The following is an 18103-nucleotide window of genomic DNA, read 5'->3' on the forward strand; positions in this document are numbered from 1 at the left end:
GAGCCATTGATTTCACCTAGAATAACACATATATCAATCCATAACACTGACAATTTGGATAGAGAAATGGAAAAGAACAGAGCCAAAATATCCACAACAGACAATTGCTGCACCATGACACGTAATCGACCAAATTAACACAAATAGCATAAGCTTTCCAATCAAATCAGGCAGAATTTTTTTTCCTTGGGGTATTTGCATTTATGTATGCCAATTGCCAAGGTGTGTGTGTAGAATTCTCTGAAACTTCCAATGCATTTACCTTACAGGCCACGAACCACACATGCTATAATCATGTACAGTCATGTGAAAAAGTAAGTACACCCCATTACATGTAACATACATGTAACATGTAACATGTTACATGTAACATACATTACATACATGTAACGTTTTGACTTTTTCAACATACAGCTATTTGATCTTCATTTCAACAATATTGATAGATAAAGGTGATATAATATAACAAATATCATGAAGCATTTACATTTTGTAGTCCATTGTATAATTTAAATAAACATAAATGCAAATTTCGCATGTGGAAAAAGTAGGTACACCCTTGGCTCTAATCGGTGGTATTGCCCCCTTTGGCAGAAACAACCTCAAGTAGGCATTTCTTATAACTGTCCACCAGTCTCTGACATCGACTGGGAGAAATTTTTGCCCACTCCTCCATGCAGAATTCTTTCAGGTGTGCGATGTTTGAGGGGTTTCTTGCATGCACAGCTCGTTTCAAATCCCCCCACAACATCTCGACGGGATTTAGATCCGGGCTTTGACTTGACCATTCCAGAACCCTCCATTTCTTTCTTTTCAGCCATTCCTTGGTGGATTTACTGGTATGTTTAGGGTCATTGTCATGTTGCAAGGTCCACCTTCGGTTGAGCTTCAACTTTCCGACAGATGGCCTCACATTATCCTCAAGCAACCTCTGGTACAATGAAGAATTCATAGTGGATTCTATGATGGTGAGCTGCCCAGGCCCTGATGCAGCAAAGCTGCCCAGGCCCTGATGCAGCAAAGCTGCCCCAAACCATAATATTTCCACCACCATGCTTTGCAGTTGGTATCAGGTTCTTGTGGTCAAATGCTGTCTTTGGTTTTCGCCAAACATGTCTTCTGGTACTGTGGCCAAATAGCTCTACCTTTGACTCATCTGTCCAGAGCACATTGTTCCAGAAGTGCTGGTCTTTGCCTAGGTGTTCATTGGCAAACTTTAGTCTTGCCCTGATGTTCTTTCTGGACAGCAAAGGTTTCCTCCTGGCACACCTCCCATGTAGATCAAATTTGTGCAGCCTCTTTCTAATGGTAGACTCGTGCATTTTGACATCAACAGTGGCAAGAGCTACCTGTAGGTCCCGTGATGACATTCTGGGGTTCTTAGAGACTTCTTTCAGCATCTTGCGGTCTGCTCTCGTGCTGAACTTGCACTGATCATGCTTTGACCAAATTGGGGGCCTGGGGCGGCCTGGCCTGAACAAGTTGGCAGTTGTTTGGAATCTTCTCCACTTGTAGATGATCTTCCGGACAGTCGAATGATCGATTTCAAATTGTTTGGAGATCTTTTTAAATCCCTTCCCAGACTCGTAGGCATCTATAACCTTCTTTCTGAAGGCCCCAGAGAGCTCTTTTGATCTAGGCATGGTGACGCTGCACACTTGAACATCAAAGAGCAAACCAAACGAAATGTCTGAGGTTTAAATAAGACAGGTTCCTCCAAGATCCTCTCTAATGATGTTCTAATCATTTGCACCTGAGCTGGTGCACCTGATTCTAATTATAGGTATTTGAAGTAGTGATAAATGTAGGGGTGTACTTACTTTTTCCACATGCGAAATTTGCATTTATGTTTATTTAAATTATACAATGGACTACAAAATGTAAATGTTTCATGATATTTGTTATATTATATCACCTTTATCTATCAATATTGTTGAAATGAAGATCAAATAGCTGTATGTTGAAATATGTTGAAATATGTTGAAAAAGTCAAAACTTTACATGGGGTGTACTTACTTTTTCACGTGACTGTATTTGATCGTTTTAAAGATTATTTTCTGCAGATTTAGGAAATGCGACATTGCAAGATATTTTTACTGGTTTAATTGGATGACATTATAAGAAAAAGACACTTTGCCAAGTTTGCTTCTGTCATCAGTCTCTCCACAGCAATTCATTGGGGTGAAGCAGATCCAGCGTAGGCAAGTGCAGAGAATATCTTTTACAAATATGATAATGCAATGATGCATATGGTGGGCGAAGGGCCCCAACTAAGCAGTTGGGACACTTAGGGACAACTTGTGCTAATGGCTGGGATGTGCTGTACATGATAATGTTTCACTTAATGTGATGCAATAGCTAAAGCGGTACTTGTGACAAGTAGTGTGAAAGTAAAATATTAATATGATACCAGGCAATTAAAAGATGCCCCAGTAACTATGCGTGCTGAAGGTGATGACAGATATGCAGAATTGAAAATGGCGAGAAGGTAAGTATCATATCATGCTCACAGCAAAAAAAAAAAAAAAAAATCTAAAAATCACATGAGGCCTGTTAATATGAAGAGACGTTGATTATATGCATGCTGTTGTGTCGTATGCAGTGGCTTCTAGTTGCATCATTTTTCTGGAAGTGCGGCTGTACTGCTAATGCACTGCCCATTGTGAAAGTAAGCTGGTACTCATTTTTCTGACCTCGGAAGAATGACAGGCTGTCAACCCACCTTGTGTTATTTCAACAGCATGACAGGGGATTGAACTCAAGACCCGAGGATTTTAAGCCAGCCACCTTAACCGTTAAGCCAACACCATGCTTGATTACACATGCATCGTTAATATGCAGAAAGTCGATTACTCATATTGGAAAGTTTCATTTTTATCATTCGCAAATAACCCCATGATAGTTGAGCTGTGATGATATATTGTGCCGGTGTCGCGAAATAAATCCGCCCCTGTATAAACTCTCCCCCCGGCGAATCTGTACCGGTATAAACTCGCCCCCCGGCGGATACGTTTCTCGCCCCCATCAGAATAGAATCGCCCCCCATTCTCGTTTGCGGATATATAAATATACATATGGAAATATTGGTTTACAAGAGGGTACGTGATAAAAGTACTACTAATATTGTTTGGGGCATTGAGTGCGGACGTACACATTTTCTCAATCTTTTTAAGACATACTTGAACACTTGATATAGTAATTATTGATAGATTTTTATTGATTTATTTTTATTTTGGTTATGGTTTTATGGTTTTTATGGTTATTTTATGGTTATTTTTATGGTTGTTTTTATGTTATTTTATGTTATTTTTGGTTATTTTTATGGTTATTATGGTTTTATTTATATTGGTTTACACCAATATTCAGTTGCTCTAGTTGTAGATTAATTGTAAAAGAACTCTTCCACAATCACCAAGAGCCATACAATTGTTACACTTTTTTCCAAGTTTGAAAATCTGCTGAAACATGTACATATATATTATGAGGGGGCGATTTTGTCACGGGGGAGAGTCTATTTCGTGGCAGGGGGGCGAATCTATTTCGAGGGGGGCGAATCTATTTCGAGGGGGGCGAATCTATTTCGAGGGGGGCGAATCTGTACCGGTACAGAATCGCCGGGGGGCGGATCTGTTTCGTGACAGGGCAGTGGCTTCTGGTTGCATCATTTTTCTGGAAATGCGGCTGTACTACTGATGCACTGCCCATTACCAGTAAGCTGGTACTCATTTTTCTGACCTCGGAAGAATGACAGGCTGAGTCAACCCACCTGGTGTTATTTCAACAGCATGACAGGGGATTGAACTCAAGAGCCTAGGATTTTAAGCCAGCCACCTTAACCGTTAAGCCAACACGATGCTTGATTACACATGCATCGTTAATATACAGAAAGTCGATTACTCATATTGGAAAGTTTCATTTTTCTCATTCGCAAATAACCCCATGATAGTTGAGCTGTGATGATATATTGTGCCGAATGTGCCGGCCTAGTGTAAACTTCAGTCCACTATCCCTTGGTTAGCGGCTCCTGCTGCAGACAGTTATTGGATCCTAATGAATGATGCTTTCCCATTGGATGGTGGGTGACAAGATGATTGAGCCCAAGGATAGCCACGCCACATGTAAAAAATTGTCTTAAATCCAGGAAAGCCATGAACAAGTAAAAGGAAGAAAAGTAGAGAGAAAAGTAAAAATTATAACTCTTCATCCTTTTTTTTTTGGATACAGTCAAGGCTCGTGGAAGAGCTAGTACACTGAATGGATGAAGATGTAACAGGACAAAATAAACTGTGGAGAGAGAAAGAAGGGCCCCAACAGTGGAGTTTAAGGGGGCGATCTGGACAAACAATGAGGGTGGGGAGGAATGGAGGGCAGGAAAAGATGCATGGGATGGACAAGATGGATACAGAAGGAAAATACCTTCAATTCCCAAATAAATACACATTTCAGATCCCAGGAAACAGTAGGAATCCAAATCAGAAACCTTCTGTGAAAAACAAGTGATGGATGATGAACAGATATGTTGCCTTGAGCCAATATCATCATGGCAGGGCAGGGCAGACACAAACCACCTTTAAACATACCTACAATGTCATTCCTCATAGAGTGTGGAATCAAGAATGCTTGCGGGATATCGGGCGAGATGTATCGAGAGAATATTCCCATCGCCTCTCTCTGAAGGTCTGAAAGAAATGTCAGACGAAAATAAGTGATTGGATAAGGATGCTGTAGCTAAGAGTGGTAATTTATGCAAAAGAGTAAAGCAAAGTTTGAAAATTATTTTAATGGAAAAATAGTTGGATGTTACTGAAACAATGATGCACTCCAACTACACAGGTATTTATCATATTAAAAACCTACATTTATTTACAGGTTAATAGTAAATGAAGCGTCAGATTATTCAATCAAGGTGGTTCCAAAAATATATATATTAGCATAAAAAACATGTATGAGATTTTTTAAACCGGACGGTGGTTTATATTAATGGTTAGGGCGTCTGTTCCAAGTGTGGGAGTTCAGTGGTTCAAACCCAACCCCAAAAGTCTTACCAAAGACTAAAAATGGTACATGCTGCTTTGTTGCTTCGCATTCAACATTTTCCAAGGACAGATCACGTACAAAAAAAAAAACATAAGTTGGCAACAATTGCACAAGCCTGATGAGCCTAACGGCCTCCTCCCGAGTTGAAGTTCCTTGTAAGGGAACTAATGTTATAAGTTATAACAAACAACCCTGGATAAATTTGAGGGTTCTTACGGCAAATAAAGCTATTTTAAGGCTTGAATAGTTACCATTCCAACGTCAAAGCTCTTACTTCCTAACCCCACCATTTATTTACCAATTATTGCTGAGAATATTCACTTACTTGTCATGACGCCATCTGAGCTTCGTTCAACCTGATTTGGTGCCGAAAGCCTCTCATACACAGCGCCACCAAATCTTTCAAGCTTGCCTTCCACATGGGCATCGAACGTACTGTCTAGCTTTCTGTCAGTTAATGTCTGTCCAGAAACAGTCAAGAGACTCCCTCCATCACTCTGCAGCCGCAGCCTTGCATGCACTTCCATTCCAACCACATCTCTGTCTGACGTGTCAACAGGCATCCTGCCATCCGACGGTGGTACACAGCAGCTTTGATCACCTTTGACGACAGAGTTCGGCTTTTTCCATGACCTGTGATCACAGCTCGGTGAACAGCGACCCTCTGGCTCTGCATTCAGATCGGCCATTGATTGCTGACCAACCAATGAAGTACGCTTGACAGCATCGAGTGAGCGGGTCCGAAAATGAACCCAAGCGGCTTGGCGAAAGTTTTCGGCCTCGAGCCAAAAGTGAGCCAACCTGGAACCTTCTCTTGCTTGTTTGCCCCCTGAGTCGAGGTGTGCTAGGAAATACAAACGGGCCGATTGGTCCATGAGCACACGGGCCAGTGTGCGGCATAGACGGGGCTGATGTTCAGCCCCAGGAGAGGTCGGTGCAGGGGTAACAGAAACATGACCTGTGAGTTGGTGATAAAAATAAAGACATTTCAGATCCCAGGAAACAGTATTAATCCAAATTATAACTATCCCAGAAGTGTTTGGTGCGAGGTTTGACACAGGCATATGATGCGCAGTACCAAGATCACCGAAGTGTTGTTCTTCAGGGAAAGTTGGACCCCGACTCAGGCTCAGGCTCCTCACTCTGCCTCCAGCCCCCTCCATCTCCCCAGAAATAGCATTGAGTGCATCTCGACTTGGGGGTGGTGTTCGCTGCAACATGTGATTCCGCGTAGGTAAGGTTTTGTGCGCAATGCCAGTCACACCCCCTGTGGCTGAAAAACAAAAATAGGATAAAAACATGAAATATCAATGTTCCTCGTATTGAGTAATGCACATGTAATGGAATAAAAGCTACAGCACAACAGTATAAGCAGAGAGGAGCCCAAAACGAAACAAACATTCTTTGTTCATTTCTGTGCCAGCCACTTTGTACATGGCAAGTTAACCACTCTGGCAAGAACCACTCAAGGTTCATCAAGCAGGAAATGCCGAATGGTTAGGGCGGCAGGCTTGGGATCCTAAGGTCCTGAGTTTGAATCCCGTTCAGCTGTTGAATTAATACCAGATGGGTTTGACTCAGCGTGTAATCCTTCCGAGGTCGGCGAAATGAGTACCAGCGTACTGGGTCCTCTCTCAAGGAGGTTGGTGGCAGGATTTGCGCTCCGGCTGCCGTAAAAACACTTCATTCTGTAGCACACACAGTGGTGTGTGTCGTGATGGTGCTGAGGAGTCGTAAAAGGACGCAGCAACGTGCTGATCCAGCATATGCTCCTATATATACAGTGGGGAGAACAAGTATTTGATACACTGCCGATTTTGCAGGTTTTCCCACTTACAAAGCACTTAAAGGTCTGTAATTTTTATCATAGGTACACTTCAACTGTGGAAGACGGAATCTAAAACAAAAATCCTGAAAATCACATTGTATGATTTTTAAGTAATTAATTTGCATTTTATTGCATGAAATAAGTATTTGATCACCTACCAACCAGTAAGAATTCCGGCTCTCACAGACCTGTTAGTTTTTTCTTTAAGAAGCCCTCCCATTCTCCACTCATTACCTGTATTAACTGCACCTGTTTGAACTCGTTATCTGCATAAAAGACGTCTCCAGACCGTCTCCGACCACAAAGACCGACCGCAAAGCCGTCTCCAGACCTGTCCACACTCAATCAGACTCCAACCTCTCCACAATGGGCAAGACCAGAGAGCTGTCTAAGGACATCAGGGACAAATTTGTAGACTTGCACAAGGCTGGGATGGGCTACAGGACAATAGGCAAGCAGCTTGGTGAGAAGGCAACAACTGTTGGCGCAATTATTAGAAAATGGAAGAAGTTCAAGATGACAGTCAATCTCCCTCGGTCTGGGGCTCCATGCAAGATCTCACCTCGTGGAGCCTCAATGATCATGAGAAAGGTGAGGGATCAGCCCAGAACTACACGGCAGGACCTGGTCAATGACCTGAAGAGAGCTGGGACCACAGTATCAAAGAAAACCATAAGTAACACACTACGCCGTCATGGATTAAAATCCTGCAGCGCACGCAAGGTCCCTCTGCTCAAGCTAGCGCATGTCCAGGCCCGTCTGAAGTTTGCCAATGACCATCTGGATGATCCAGAGGAGGAATGGGAGAAGGTCATGTGGTCTGATGAGACCAAAATAGAGCTTTTTGGTTTAAACTCCACTCGCCGTGTTTGGAGGAAGAAGAAGGATGAGTACAACCCCAAGAACACCATCCCAACCGTGAAGCATGGAGGTGGAAACATCATTCTTTGGGGATGCTTTTCTGCAAAGGGGACAGGACGACTGCACCGTATTGAGGGGAGGATGGATGGGGCCATGTATCGCGAGATCTTGGCCAACAATCCCCTTCCCTCAATAAGAGCATTGAAGATGGGGCGTGGCTGGGTCTTCCAGCATGACAACGACCCGAAACACACAGCCAGGGCAACTAAGGAGTGGCTCCGTACGAAGCATCTCAAGGTCCTGGAGTGGCCTAGCCAGTCTCCAGACCTGAACCCAATAGAAAATCTTTGGAGGGAGCTGAAAGTCTGTGTTGCGCAGCGACAGCCCCGAAACCTGAAGGATCTGGTGAAGATCTGTATGGAGGAGTGGGCCAAAATCCCTGCTGCAGTGTGTGCAAACCTGGTTAAGAACTACAGGAAACGTCTGATCTCTGTAATTGCAAACAAAGGTTTCTGTACCAAATATTAAGTTCTGTTTTTCTGATGTATCAAATACTTATTTCATGCAATAAAATGCAAATTAATTACTTAAAAATCATACAATGTGATTTTCAGGATTTTTGTTTTAGATTCCGTCTTCCACAGTTGAAGTGTACCTATGATAAAAATTACAGACCTTGACGTGCTTTGTAAGTGGGAAAACCTGCAAAATCGGCAGTGTATCAAATACTTGTTCTCCCCACTGTATATATATATGTTGCGGATATGGGATTTGCATCCATCCATATCCGCTTGTAAATATTCCCCTATTTCCTCAATACTTCCCAACTATCCCAAATCCCCCATTCCCTAGTCCCATTTTCTGTAAACAACACTCTGTAGACCCGACCTCCCCCTATTTCCCCCATTAAATGTCGTGCCCAGGTTCACCGCATCTCATGTAAGACAACTATAGGACATCTTGCTAGTTATTCTTAGTCTATGTCAGTTAAGGACTCGTTTCCATTAATTCTGACCCTTCGTTGCACCAGAATGTGATTGTATGGCACCGTTAGGAAGTTTAGGACCTCCCAATACCTCCCCGCAGCTCTTCCTCACAGTTCAACAACAACAACAACAACGAGCGCAGGAAGTGCGCGTCCTCACTCCGGCTTGGTTGGTAGGGGGTGTTGGGAGGGCACCAGGCCTTCCCAACGAGCCGCCATCGAACATGTGCTCGACAGGGTTACCAAATAGGGGCTCCCTGTCAGCTCCTCGTCAAGGGCGGAGCCCGGTAACCCCCGCACCCAATGGAAGCGGCGGACCGGCCCCAGTGGGGCGGAACCAACCAGCCGAGGGCGTGTCACTCCCCGCTGAGCATGCGCGGTGAGAGGGGGGTGACGTCAGATGCGCGCTGAGCTTGGAAAAAGAAAGACGTCCCCTCCGAGCGCTGTGACACCTCCCCGCATCTTCTGGACCGTGCTTTATCCTGTCCCCGAGCCAAGGTGCACCTTGTGCTATCGACCTACCTGTCCCTTCCTGCCATCAATCCCTGTGTAAGTCTGCCTTGTTCCGTTTGTCTGTGGTCTGTCTGGGATAAGATAAGACGGTAATTAAGTGCCCATCTCTTCTGTGTCTTTACCTCACTGCCTTGTAATCTACCCCTTTTCTCCACCACTGTAATTATACCCTCCTCCGGAGGTCTTGAGAACTGTACCCCTTGCGTCGTTTCCTCTTTCCCAGTCGTCGTGTCCTTTCTATCATTGATTTGGCATAGCGCGATTTGGCCAACGTCTGGGTGAATCGGGTGAGTTGGGGAAGAATCGGGGGAACTGTTAGGTCGCGGCAATACCACCGCTCGGTAAATAACATCTAATCCGCGGACTGTAACAATATATACAGTGCATTCAGAAAGTATTCAGACCCCTTCACTTTTTTCACATTTTGTTATGTCGCAGCCTTATGCTGAAATCGTTTAAATTCATTTTTTCCCTCATCAATCTACACTCAATACCCCATAATGACAAAGAGAAAACAGGATTTTAGAAAGTTTTGCAAATTTATTAAAAAGAAAAAACGGAAATATCACATTGACATAAGTATTCAGCCCCTTTGCTATGACACTTGAAATTTAGCTCAGGTGCCTCCCATTTCTCTTGATCATCTTTGAGATGTTTCTACACCTTGATTGGAGTCCACCTGTGGTAAATTCAATTGATTGGACATGATTTGGAAAGGCACACACCTGTCTATGTAAGGTCGCACAGCTGACAATGCATATCAGAGCAAAAACCAAGCCATGAGGTCAAAGGAACTGCCTGCAGGGCTCAGAGACAGGATTGTGTCGAGGCACAGATCTGGGGAAGCTTATAAAAAAAATTCTGTGGCATTGAAGGTTCCCAAGAGCACAGTGGCCTCCATAATTCTTAAATGGAAGAAGTTTGGAACAACCAGGACTCTTCCTAGAGCTGGCCGTCCGGCCAAACTGAGCAATCGGGGGAGAAGGGCCTTGGTAAGAGAGGTGACCAAGAACCCGATGGTCACTCTGGCTGAGCTCCAGAGATCCTGTGTGGAGATGGGAGAAACTTCCAGAAGGACAACAATCACTGCAACACCACCGATCTGGGCTTTATGGCAGAGTGGCCAGACGGAAGCCTCTCCTCAGTGAAAGACACATGAAAGCCCACATAATCTTGTTTCTCACAGTCTGAGAGTCCTTTAGGTGCTTTTTTGCAAACTCCAAGCAAACCCTCATTATGGGGTATTGAGTGTAGATTGATGAGGGAAAAAATGAATTTAAACGATTTCAGCATAAGGCTGCAACAAAACAAAATGTGAAAAAAGTGAAGGGGGTCTGAATACTTTCTGAATGCACTGTGTACACACACACACACACACACACACACACACACACACACACACACACACACACACACACACACACACACACACACACACACACACACACACACACACACACACACACACACACACATATATATATATATATATATATATATATATATATATATATATATACACTACATGACCAAAAGTATGTGGACACCCCTTCTAATTAGTGGATTTGACTATTTCAGCCACTCTCATTGCTGACAGGTATATACATATATATATAATCAAGCACACAGCCATGCAATCTCCATAGACAAACATTGGCAGTATAATTGGCCATACTGAAGAGCTCAGTAACTTTCAACGTGGCACCGTCAGAGGATGCCACCTTTCCAACAAGTCAGTTCGTCAAATTTCTGCCCTGCTAGAGATGCTCTGGTCAACTGTAAGTGCTGTTATTGTGAAGTGGAAACGTCTAGGAGCAACAATAGCTCAGCCGCGAAGTGGTAGGCCACACAAGCTCACAGAACGGGACCGCCAAGTGCTGAAGCGCGTAGAACGTAAACATAGTCCGTCCTCGGTTTTAACACTCACAACCGAGTTCCAAACTGCCTCTGGAAGCAACATCAGCAAACAACTGTTCGTCAGGAGCTTCAGGAAAATGGGTTTCCATGGCGGAGCAGCTGAACACAAGCCTAAGATCACCATGCGCAATGCCAAGCGTCGGCTGGAGTGGTGTAAAGCTTGCCGCCATTGGACTCTGGAGCAGTGGAAACGCGTTGTCTGGAGTGATGAATCACGCTTAACCATCTGGCAGTCCGACGCACGAATCTGGGTTTGGCAGATGCCAGGAGAATGCTCCCTGCCTGAATACATAGTGTAAACTGTAAAGTTTGTGGAGGAGGAATAATAGTCTGGGGCTGTTTTTCATGGTTCGGGCTAGGCCCCTTAGTTCCAGTGAAGGGAAATCTTAATGCTGCAGCATACAAAGACATTCTAGAGGAGTGTGCGCGTCCAACCATGTGGCAACAGTTTTTGGGAAGGCCCTTTCCTGTTTCAGCATGACAATACCCCTGTGCACAAAACGAAGTCCATACAGAAATGGTTTGTCGAGATCGATGTGGAAGAACTTGACTGGCCTGCACAGAGCCCTGACATCAACCCCATCAAACACATTTGGGATGAATTGGAACGCCAACTGCGAGCCAGGCCTAATCGCCCAACATCAGTGCCCGACCTCACTGATGCTCTTGTGGCTGAATGGAAGCGGAAGCAAATCCCCAAAGCAATGTTTCGACATCGAGTGGAAAGCCTTCCCAGGAGAGTGAAGGCTGTTATAGCAGTGTGGAAGTCTATTTTTTGACTTCCATCGAGTAGTTAAAAGTAATCCAAGTGTGGGAGAGTTATCTCCAGAACTGAGAGAAATTGGTGTCGTGGTCTCTTTCCCAGTGGTCTCTTTCCAAAAGCAATAATTTAAATTATAGACATATTCTGAATTGTCAGGATAGGGAAAATACAATGCATCTCCTCTATGATAATCTTTTCTCACCGATTGTTTAAAACATAACGGACACCAGTTATTATATCCTCCAAAGTATTATACCAGGCGTCTACCCGTCTTGGGAATGAATCTGTTCATTGACTGCAAATTTGTTTTAGGACAAATGCTTATCTACCTTCAAGTTCGAAGTCATTGTACTATTTCGTGTAGTATTTGTCTTGGGACAATATATGAGCTTAAGGGATTTTGAAGACACAGCTTGTGGACGTTGGCGCCAGGCCAGTCAAGGAGTTGTCTGTGTAATGAATAGACATCTACATATCTCTTCCTTTGCAGTGATGTGTAGTTTTGAAGGTATACCCAGAGGAGTCTTACAAAACAGATTTCTTCTGGCACCCTTGCTATCTGAATACTATCATGCTCCATGATTGACCTTTTGTTAAAAGAATGTCCAGCTCTGCCAGGAGTCTGCATAATTAATGTTCTCCCAGAATTTCTTTGCCCCTCTTCGTTCCCCCCTCCACACTCACTTCACTCAACCAATCACACTGCTCTCTCCCTCCCACTCCATACTTCACTCGACCAATCACACTGCTCTCTCTCTCCCCCCACTCACTCCATATTCGACCAATCCCATCTTTGCTCCTCCCAATTCCATTTCTTTTGGAATTGGCCAGTATAAAGGAACTTGCCTTGAGTTCAGAATTTAGGATTTTGCTTAGCTGTTGAAACTGTATGCTGATACTGATACTGTGTATGCTGGTGTATTTGGTGGGTCTTTGTGACGTTTTCTTTGATGTATATCTCTACTGTACCAGGTGAAATCCTCTGGGTATTAAACTTTGTAGAAATCTTCTGATTGGTGGAGACATTGGATTTTTTAACAATGATATTTTTAATTATTTAAATTCCATGACAGCAGCAAAGGGGGGGACCAACTCCATATTAATGCCCATGATTTTGGAATGAGATGTGTGATGTTCGGGTCATGTAGTGTATATATAGTCCACATACTTGTGGTCATGTAGTATTTATGTATGTATGTGTATGTGTATGTGTGTGTGTATATATATATATATATATATATATATATATATATATATATATATATATATATATATATATATATATATATATATGTATATATGTATATATATATATATATATATATATATATATATATATATATATATATATATATATATATATATATATATATATATATATATATATATATATGTATATGTATATATATATATGTATATATATATATATATATATATATATATATATATATATATATATATATATATATATATATATATATATATATATATATATATATATATATATATATATATATATATATATATATATATATATATATATATATATAGACTGAGGACTTGCCGGAATGTACTTTTTTAAAAATCAGCCATTTTGGACAAATATAGCGGCCGAACCACGTGACCGATGAAGTCATCATTATCTGTTTTCTAAACTAATTTATTCCCAGATTATGCTCAAGAAATTTCATCTTGATCGGATGAAGTTTTGTACTTGTCGAATTATGACGTCAGAATGGAGGCACCTATGACATCATCATTAACATATTGCTGCGGTTTTGAGATTGGCACATTGAAGTCATTAAAGGTTAAAGGTTTGCCCCCCCATAGTTAGTCACACGAGCAACATATAGGCCCATTTGTAGTGTAGTTATGTCTTTGTATGTGTAAGAATAGGCCATTTCCCCTCTTAGTACCTGCGTTGTGTAAAGAGAGGACAGTAGGCCCTACATTCATTTTGCTCCAACCTCCATTCTACCTCTATGGGTGCAATCCATCCTGCGCCCCATTTGGCTGTCCACTAGTCGAGTAACACGAGGTAGGCCTAAAAAGGTGGGGGCGGCGTTGAGGTGGGGAGCGGCAAAGGCGATGACGGTAAGAGCCACCAGCCAATCAGAGGTAGAGCGGCATGGCGTGAGAGGGCGTGGTGAAGAGAGTCTGGTGAGTTCCAGAAGGTTCGCGGGGCGGGTCTATATAAGCCCATACGAAAAGCCCTCGAAAGGACTTGGACTTGACTTGTACCAGTGGCGCGAGAGTACTGTGCCAGAGAATTTGTATCACTCGCCGTTGTTGAACTTTGACCCTCGCAATAGAATGTGCGCGCCAGGGGATAGAGGAAGAGGCGTTGGCCGTACATGTACGCGGGCGCAGCCAGATGCGCCGGTAACGAACATAGCGCATTTCGGCCACGCGAGTGAACGCGGCCATAACCGCGAGAGAATAAGCGAGTGAATAACCGCCAGTCACGCCAATGTCCGCCCTCTACCGTGCGCCCCGAGATAACCCGATTGTTCAGGCGATACGCTACGAGCTCCTGCCTTGTCCTGCCTCCATCTCCACGGGACGTGCCGGGGACTGGAGAGAGCTGCACGAGAGCCATCGCTGGACGCGCTGGAGAACATCATCCTGCTCATCTGAAATCCCCGTGTGAGTGTGTGTGAGACGGGCCCGTTTGTCCAGGGGTATTAAGTATAAGACTGTTTAAGGATTTCCCTGTGTCTCTTTGTCCTGGCTGTAAATACGTGCAGTATTAATTAAACATATTTGTTCTTCCTTTTCTTCCAATTAGATCGCCTTTGTGATTTCTCCATTGGCTAAGCGTGGTACGAATAAGATCGCTCCAATCGGGTCTAGTAAGTAATAATAGCGCGGATCACGTGTACGCAAACCGCTCGGCGTATCATCATCACACGTGGTTCGTGCGGGGCTTATTTCCTCGCTTCCAGGACAGCGCTAGTACTTAGGTAACAGCGAATTTGGTCCTGAAACCCTATTTAGCGCTGTCCGGAAGGGACATAATAGATACCGGGTCGCGCCAGGTCAGTAAAGACAAGGGGACTAATCCCCCCTTCGTAAGGGAAGAAGGCCGGCGGCAGATCCGCAACAATATTTTATTCCCCATGGAGAGTTCTTTACAATGAGCCATGTCTCAATTTTTTCTTTTCAGCACTTTCGGAGAAACAGAGCTGCAACGTTTTTCGGTTTTTCCAAGATGGCGGCCGAACCATGGGACAGATGACATCAGCATTATTTGTTTTCTAAACTAATTTATTCCTAGATTATGCTCAAGAAATTCCATCTTGATCGGATGAAGTTTTGTACTTGTCGAATTATGACGTCATAATGGAGGCACCTATGACATCATCATTAACATATTTTATTCCCCATGGAGAGTTCTTTACAATGAGCCATGACTCAATTTTTCTATTCAGCACTTTCGGTCAGCACTTTCGGAGATATAGAGGTGCAAAGTTTTTCGGTTTTTCCAAGGTGGCGGCCAAACCACGTGACCGATGATGTCATCATGTTATTTTTCTCCACCAGTTTATGCCGACATGGCGCTCAAGAAATTGCATCTTGATTGGATGAAGTTTTGTACTTGTTGAATTATCGAATTATGACATCATAATGGGGGCCTTAGGCCGAGAGAGTTAAAAATTGGGCACAGTCTATTCCAGGTCAAGACAAATATGTGTGTAAAGTATGGTGATTATATGTGCAATGATGTAGACGTAGTACTGCGCACAAACAGACAGACAGACAAACCAACCAACCAACATACTTGCCGGAATCTTTTCCAGCAAGTAACAAGACAGACAGACATGGGTGAAAACATAACCTCCATCCACCTTCTGTGGCAGAGGTAACAAGAAAGAGCAATCAGAAATTGCAGACCCTCACCAGAATGTGTTTTTCATGGTTTTTAAGGCTTTTGTGTTAAAAGAAATAAGTTGTCACTCCCCTTCCCCCACACCAGTGTTTTCCATCTCTTCTTTTTCCTGCCCTCCAACCACAATTTCCTTGAGAGAGAGCATACCCCAACCCCAACAACGTTCCCCCAACTCCACTATCCGTGCCCCCATCCCCGCTGTCTGTGCCCCCATCCCCGCTGTCCGTGCCCCCATCCCCGCTGTCCGTGCCGCCATCCCCGCTGTCCGTGCCGCCATCCCCGCTGTCCGTGGCCCCATCCCCGCTGTCCGTGCCCCCATCCCCGCTGTCCGTGCCCCCATCCCCGCTGTCCGTGCCCGCATCCCCGCTGTCCGTGCCCGCATCCCCGCTGTCCGTGCCCGCATCCCCGCTGTCCGTGCCCCCATCCCCGCTGTGCGTGCCCCCAACCCCGCTGTGCGTGCCCCCAACCCCGCTGTGCGTGCCCCAACCCCGCTGTACGTGCCCCCAACCCCGGTGCGTGGCTCCAACCCCGCTGTGCGTGCCCCCAACCCCGCTGTGCGTGCCCCCCAACCCCAGTGTGCGTGCACCCCAACCCCAGTGTGCGTGCACCCCAACCCCAGTGTGCGTGCCCCCCCAACTCCGCTGTGCGTGCGTGACCCCAACTCCGCTGTGCGTGCGTGACCCCAACTCCGCTGTGCGTGCCCCCAACTCCGCTGTGCGTGCCCCCAACTCCGCTGTGCGTGCCCCCAACTCCGCTGTGCGTGCCCCCAACTCCGCTGTGCGTGCCCCCAACTCCGCTGTGCGTGCCCCCAACTCCGCTGTGCGTGCCCCCAACTCCGCTGTGCGTGCCCCCAACTCCGCTGTGCGTGCCCCCAACTCCGCTGTGCGTGCCCCCAACTCCGCTGTGTGTGCCCCCAACTCTGCTGTGCGTGCCCCCAACTCGCGTATGCATGCTCACATCTCCTCTACTAGATCAAAGGAGCGGTAATTCAACACACCATTAGCTGCACTGTCAGATATGTTTTTGGGTGGTGATGGTAGATATCTTGCCTTTGTGGTGCATGACTCAAACTTCCCGACTGTTTCCTCGTGAGAACAGCAATAGTAGTCATAAAAGTAACGCCTGCAGAATCTGTCTGGTAATCCCTATTATGTTGGAAGCCAAATATTTATTACAAATACAAAAATGATGGGAATTTTGACCCCCAAAATCCCCATGTGCCCTTCCCTTACTCTAATATATATAAACCTCGTAGCCCTTCTTTCATCCCTCCTCAAAAAATTTCCTTCTCTTCCTCTTATAAATCCATTTTTTTTCAACTGATCAACAGCCTCCCACCACCATGCCTTTGTAATAAACAGATGTTTTCCCACCCCTCAGACAACAAGCCTGAAATGTAAGCAGAAAAAGCTTGTTTATTCCCATAATACAAAACAATGCTTTAATGAGAATGTATTTATTATTTAAAATTTATTACATAGAAATTCTTTGCAATATAAAATAATTTGGCGGAAGGAATAAAATCTCATTTACGTGCTACATCAGTTGAACATTTTAATTTGTATCCATTTCATGCAAAAGTGCTTCTGTAGATGAAACTGCAAAGCTATAATGGTTAAAAGGTTGGGTTGGTATCATTGCGGAAATTATCCTTGTAGTCGAGTCATTCTACCGTGAAAAAGGCCAAACCTCAAACAAATTGCAAAATAAATGATTACCCTCGCCAGAGGAGAGGGTATTGCATTCGAGTCCGTTTGTTACTTGGCAAAATTTTTTGTTTGTTTTGCAAGTACTAGGGCGTGCCCGTACGTGGGTGCAAAAAAACATGCGTGCAAACAACAACAAAAAAAAACTTTGAAACCACGTGGCAGTAACGACCACAGAACCCCCCCCTCTATTTACATGAAATGGTTTGGTCCATTCGCAAAGCCAAAGCGAACGGCTTGCGAGTACGGTAGAACCCCCCCCCCCCCTCTATTTACATGAAATGGTTTGGTCCATTCGCAAAGCCAAAGCGAACGGCTTGCGAGTACGGTGACCATACCTTGGGAACCACTTGTCCGATTAATTTCAAACCTTGAAAAGGCACATCCTCAGGTCCCCAGCAATATACCTGGCAAGTTTCAAGTATATCGGACCCGTGGTTGTCGAGAAACAGCGGTCACAGACAAACACACACACATACACACAGAGATTACTGGAATTATAGATAGAAGATATCGGACCCGTGGTTGTCGAGAAACAGCGGTCACAGACAAACACACACACATACACACAGAGATTACTGGAATTATAGATAGATGTTGATCA

General features: G+C 44.4%; 1 protein-coding gene across 4 annotated transcripts in view; it reads right to left on the reverse strand.

The window, feature by feature from the left end:
• AKAP10 (A-kinase anchoring protein 10) overlaps positions 1-18103 on the reverse strand; it is a 233713-nt gene that overhangs the window by 122414 nt on the left and 93196 nt on the right. For all 4 annotated transcript variants that reach the window (XM_078780237.1, XM_078780238.1, XM_078780236.1 and 1 more), the window contains 3 exons: positions 6116-6310; positions 5363-5995; positions 4581-4679 (listed from right to left, as the gene is read on the reverse strand). In XM_078780237.1, the coding sequence (XP_078636363.1) occupies positions 4581-4679; positions 5363-5995; positions 6116-6310 (927 nt within the window). The remainder of the gene's footprint in view (positions 1-4580; positions 4680-5362; positions 5996-6115; positions 6311-18103) is intronic.

This window comes from Myxine glutinosa, chromosome 6 (assembly GCF_964187855.1).
Source record: "Myxine glutinosa chromosome 6, kmMyxGlut1.1, whole genome shotgun sequence".
NCBI classification, from domain to species: domain Eukaryota; kingdom Metazoa; phylum Chordata; class Myxini; order Myxiniformes; family Myxinidae; genus Myxine; species Myxine glutinosa.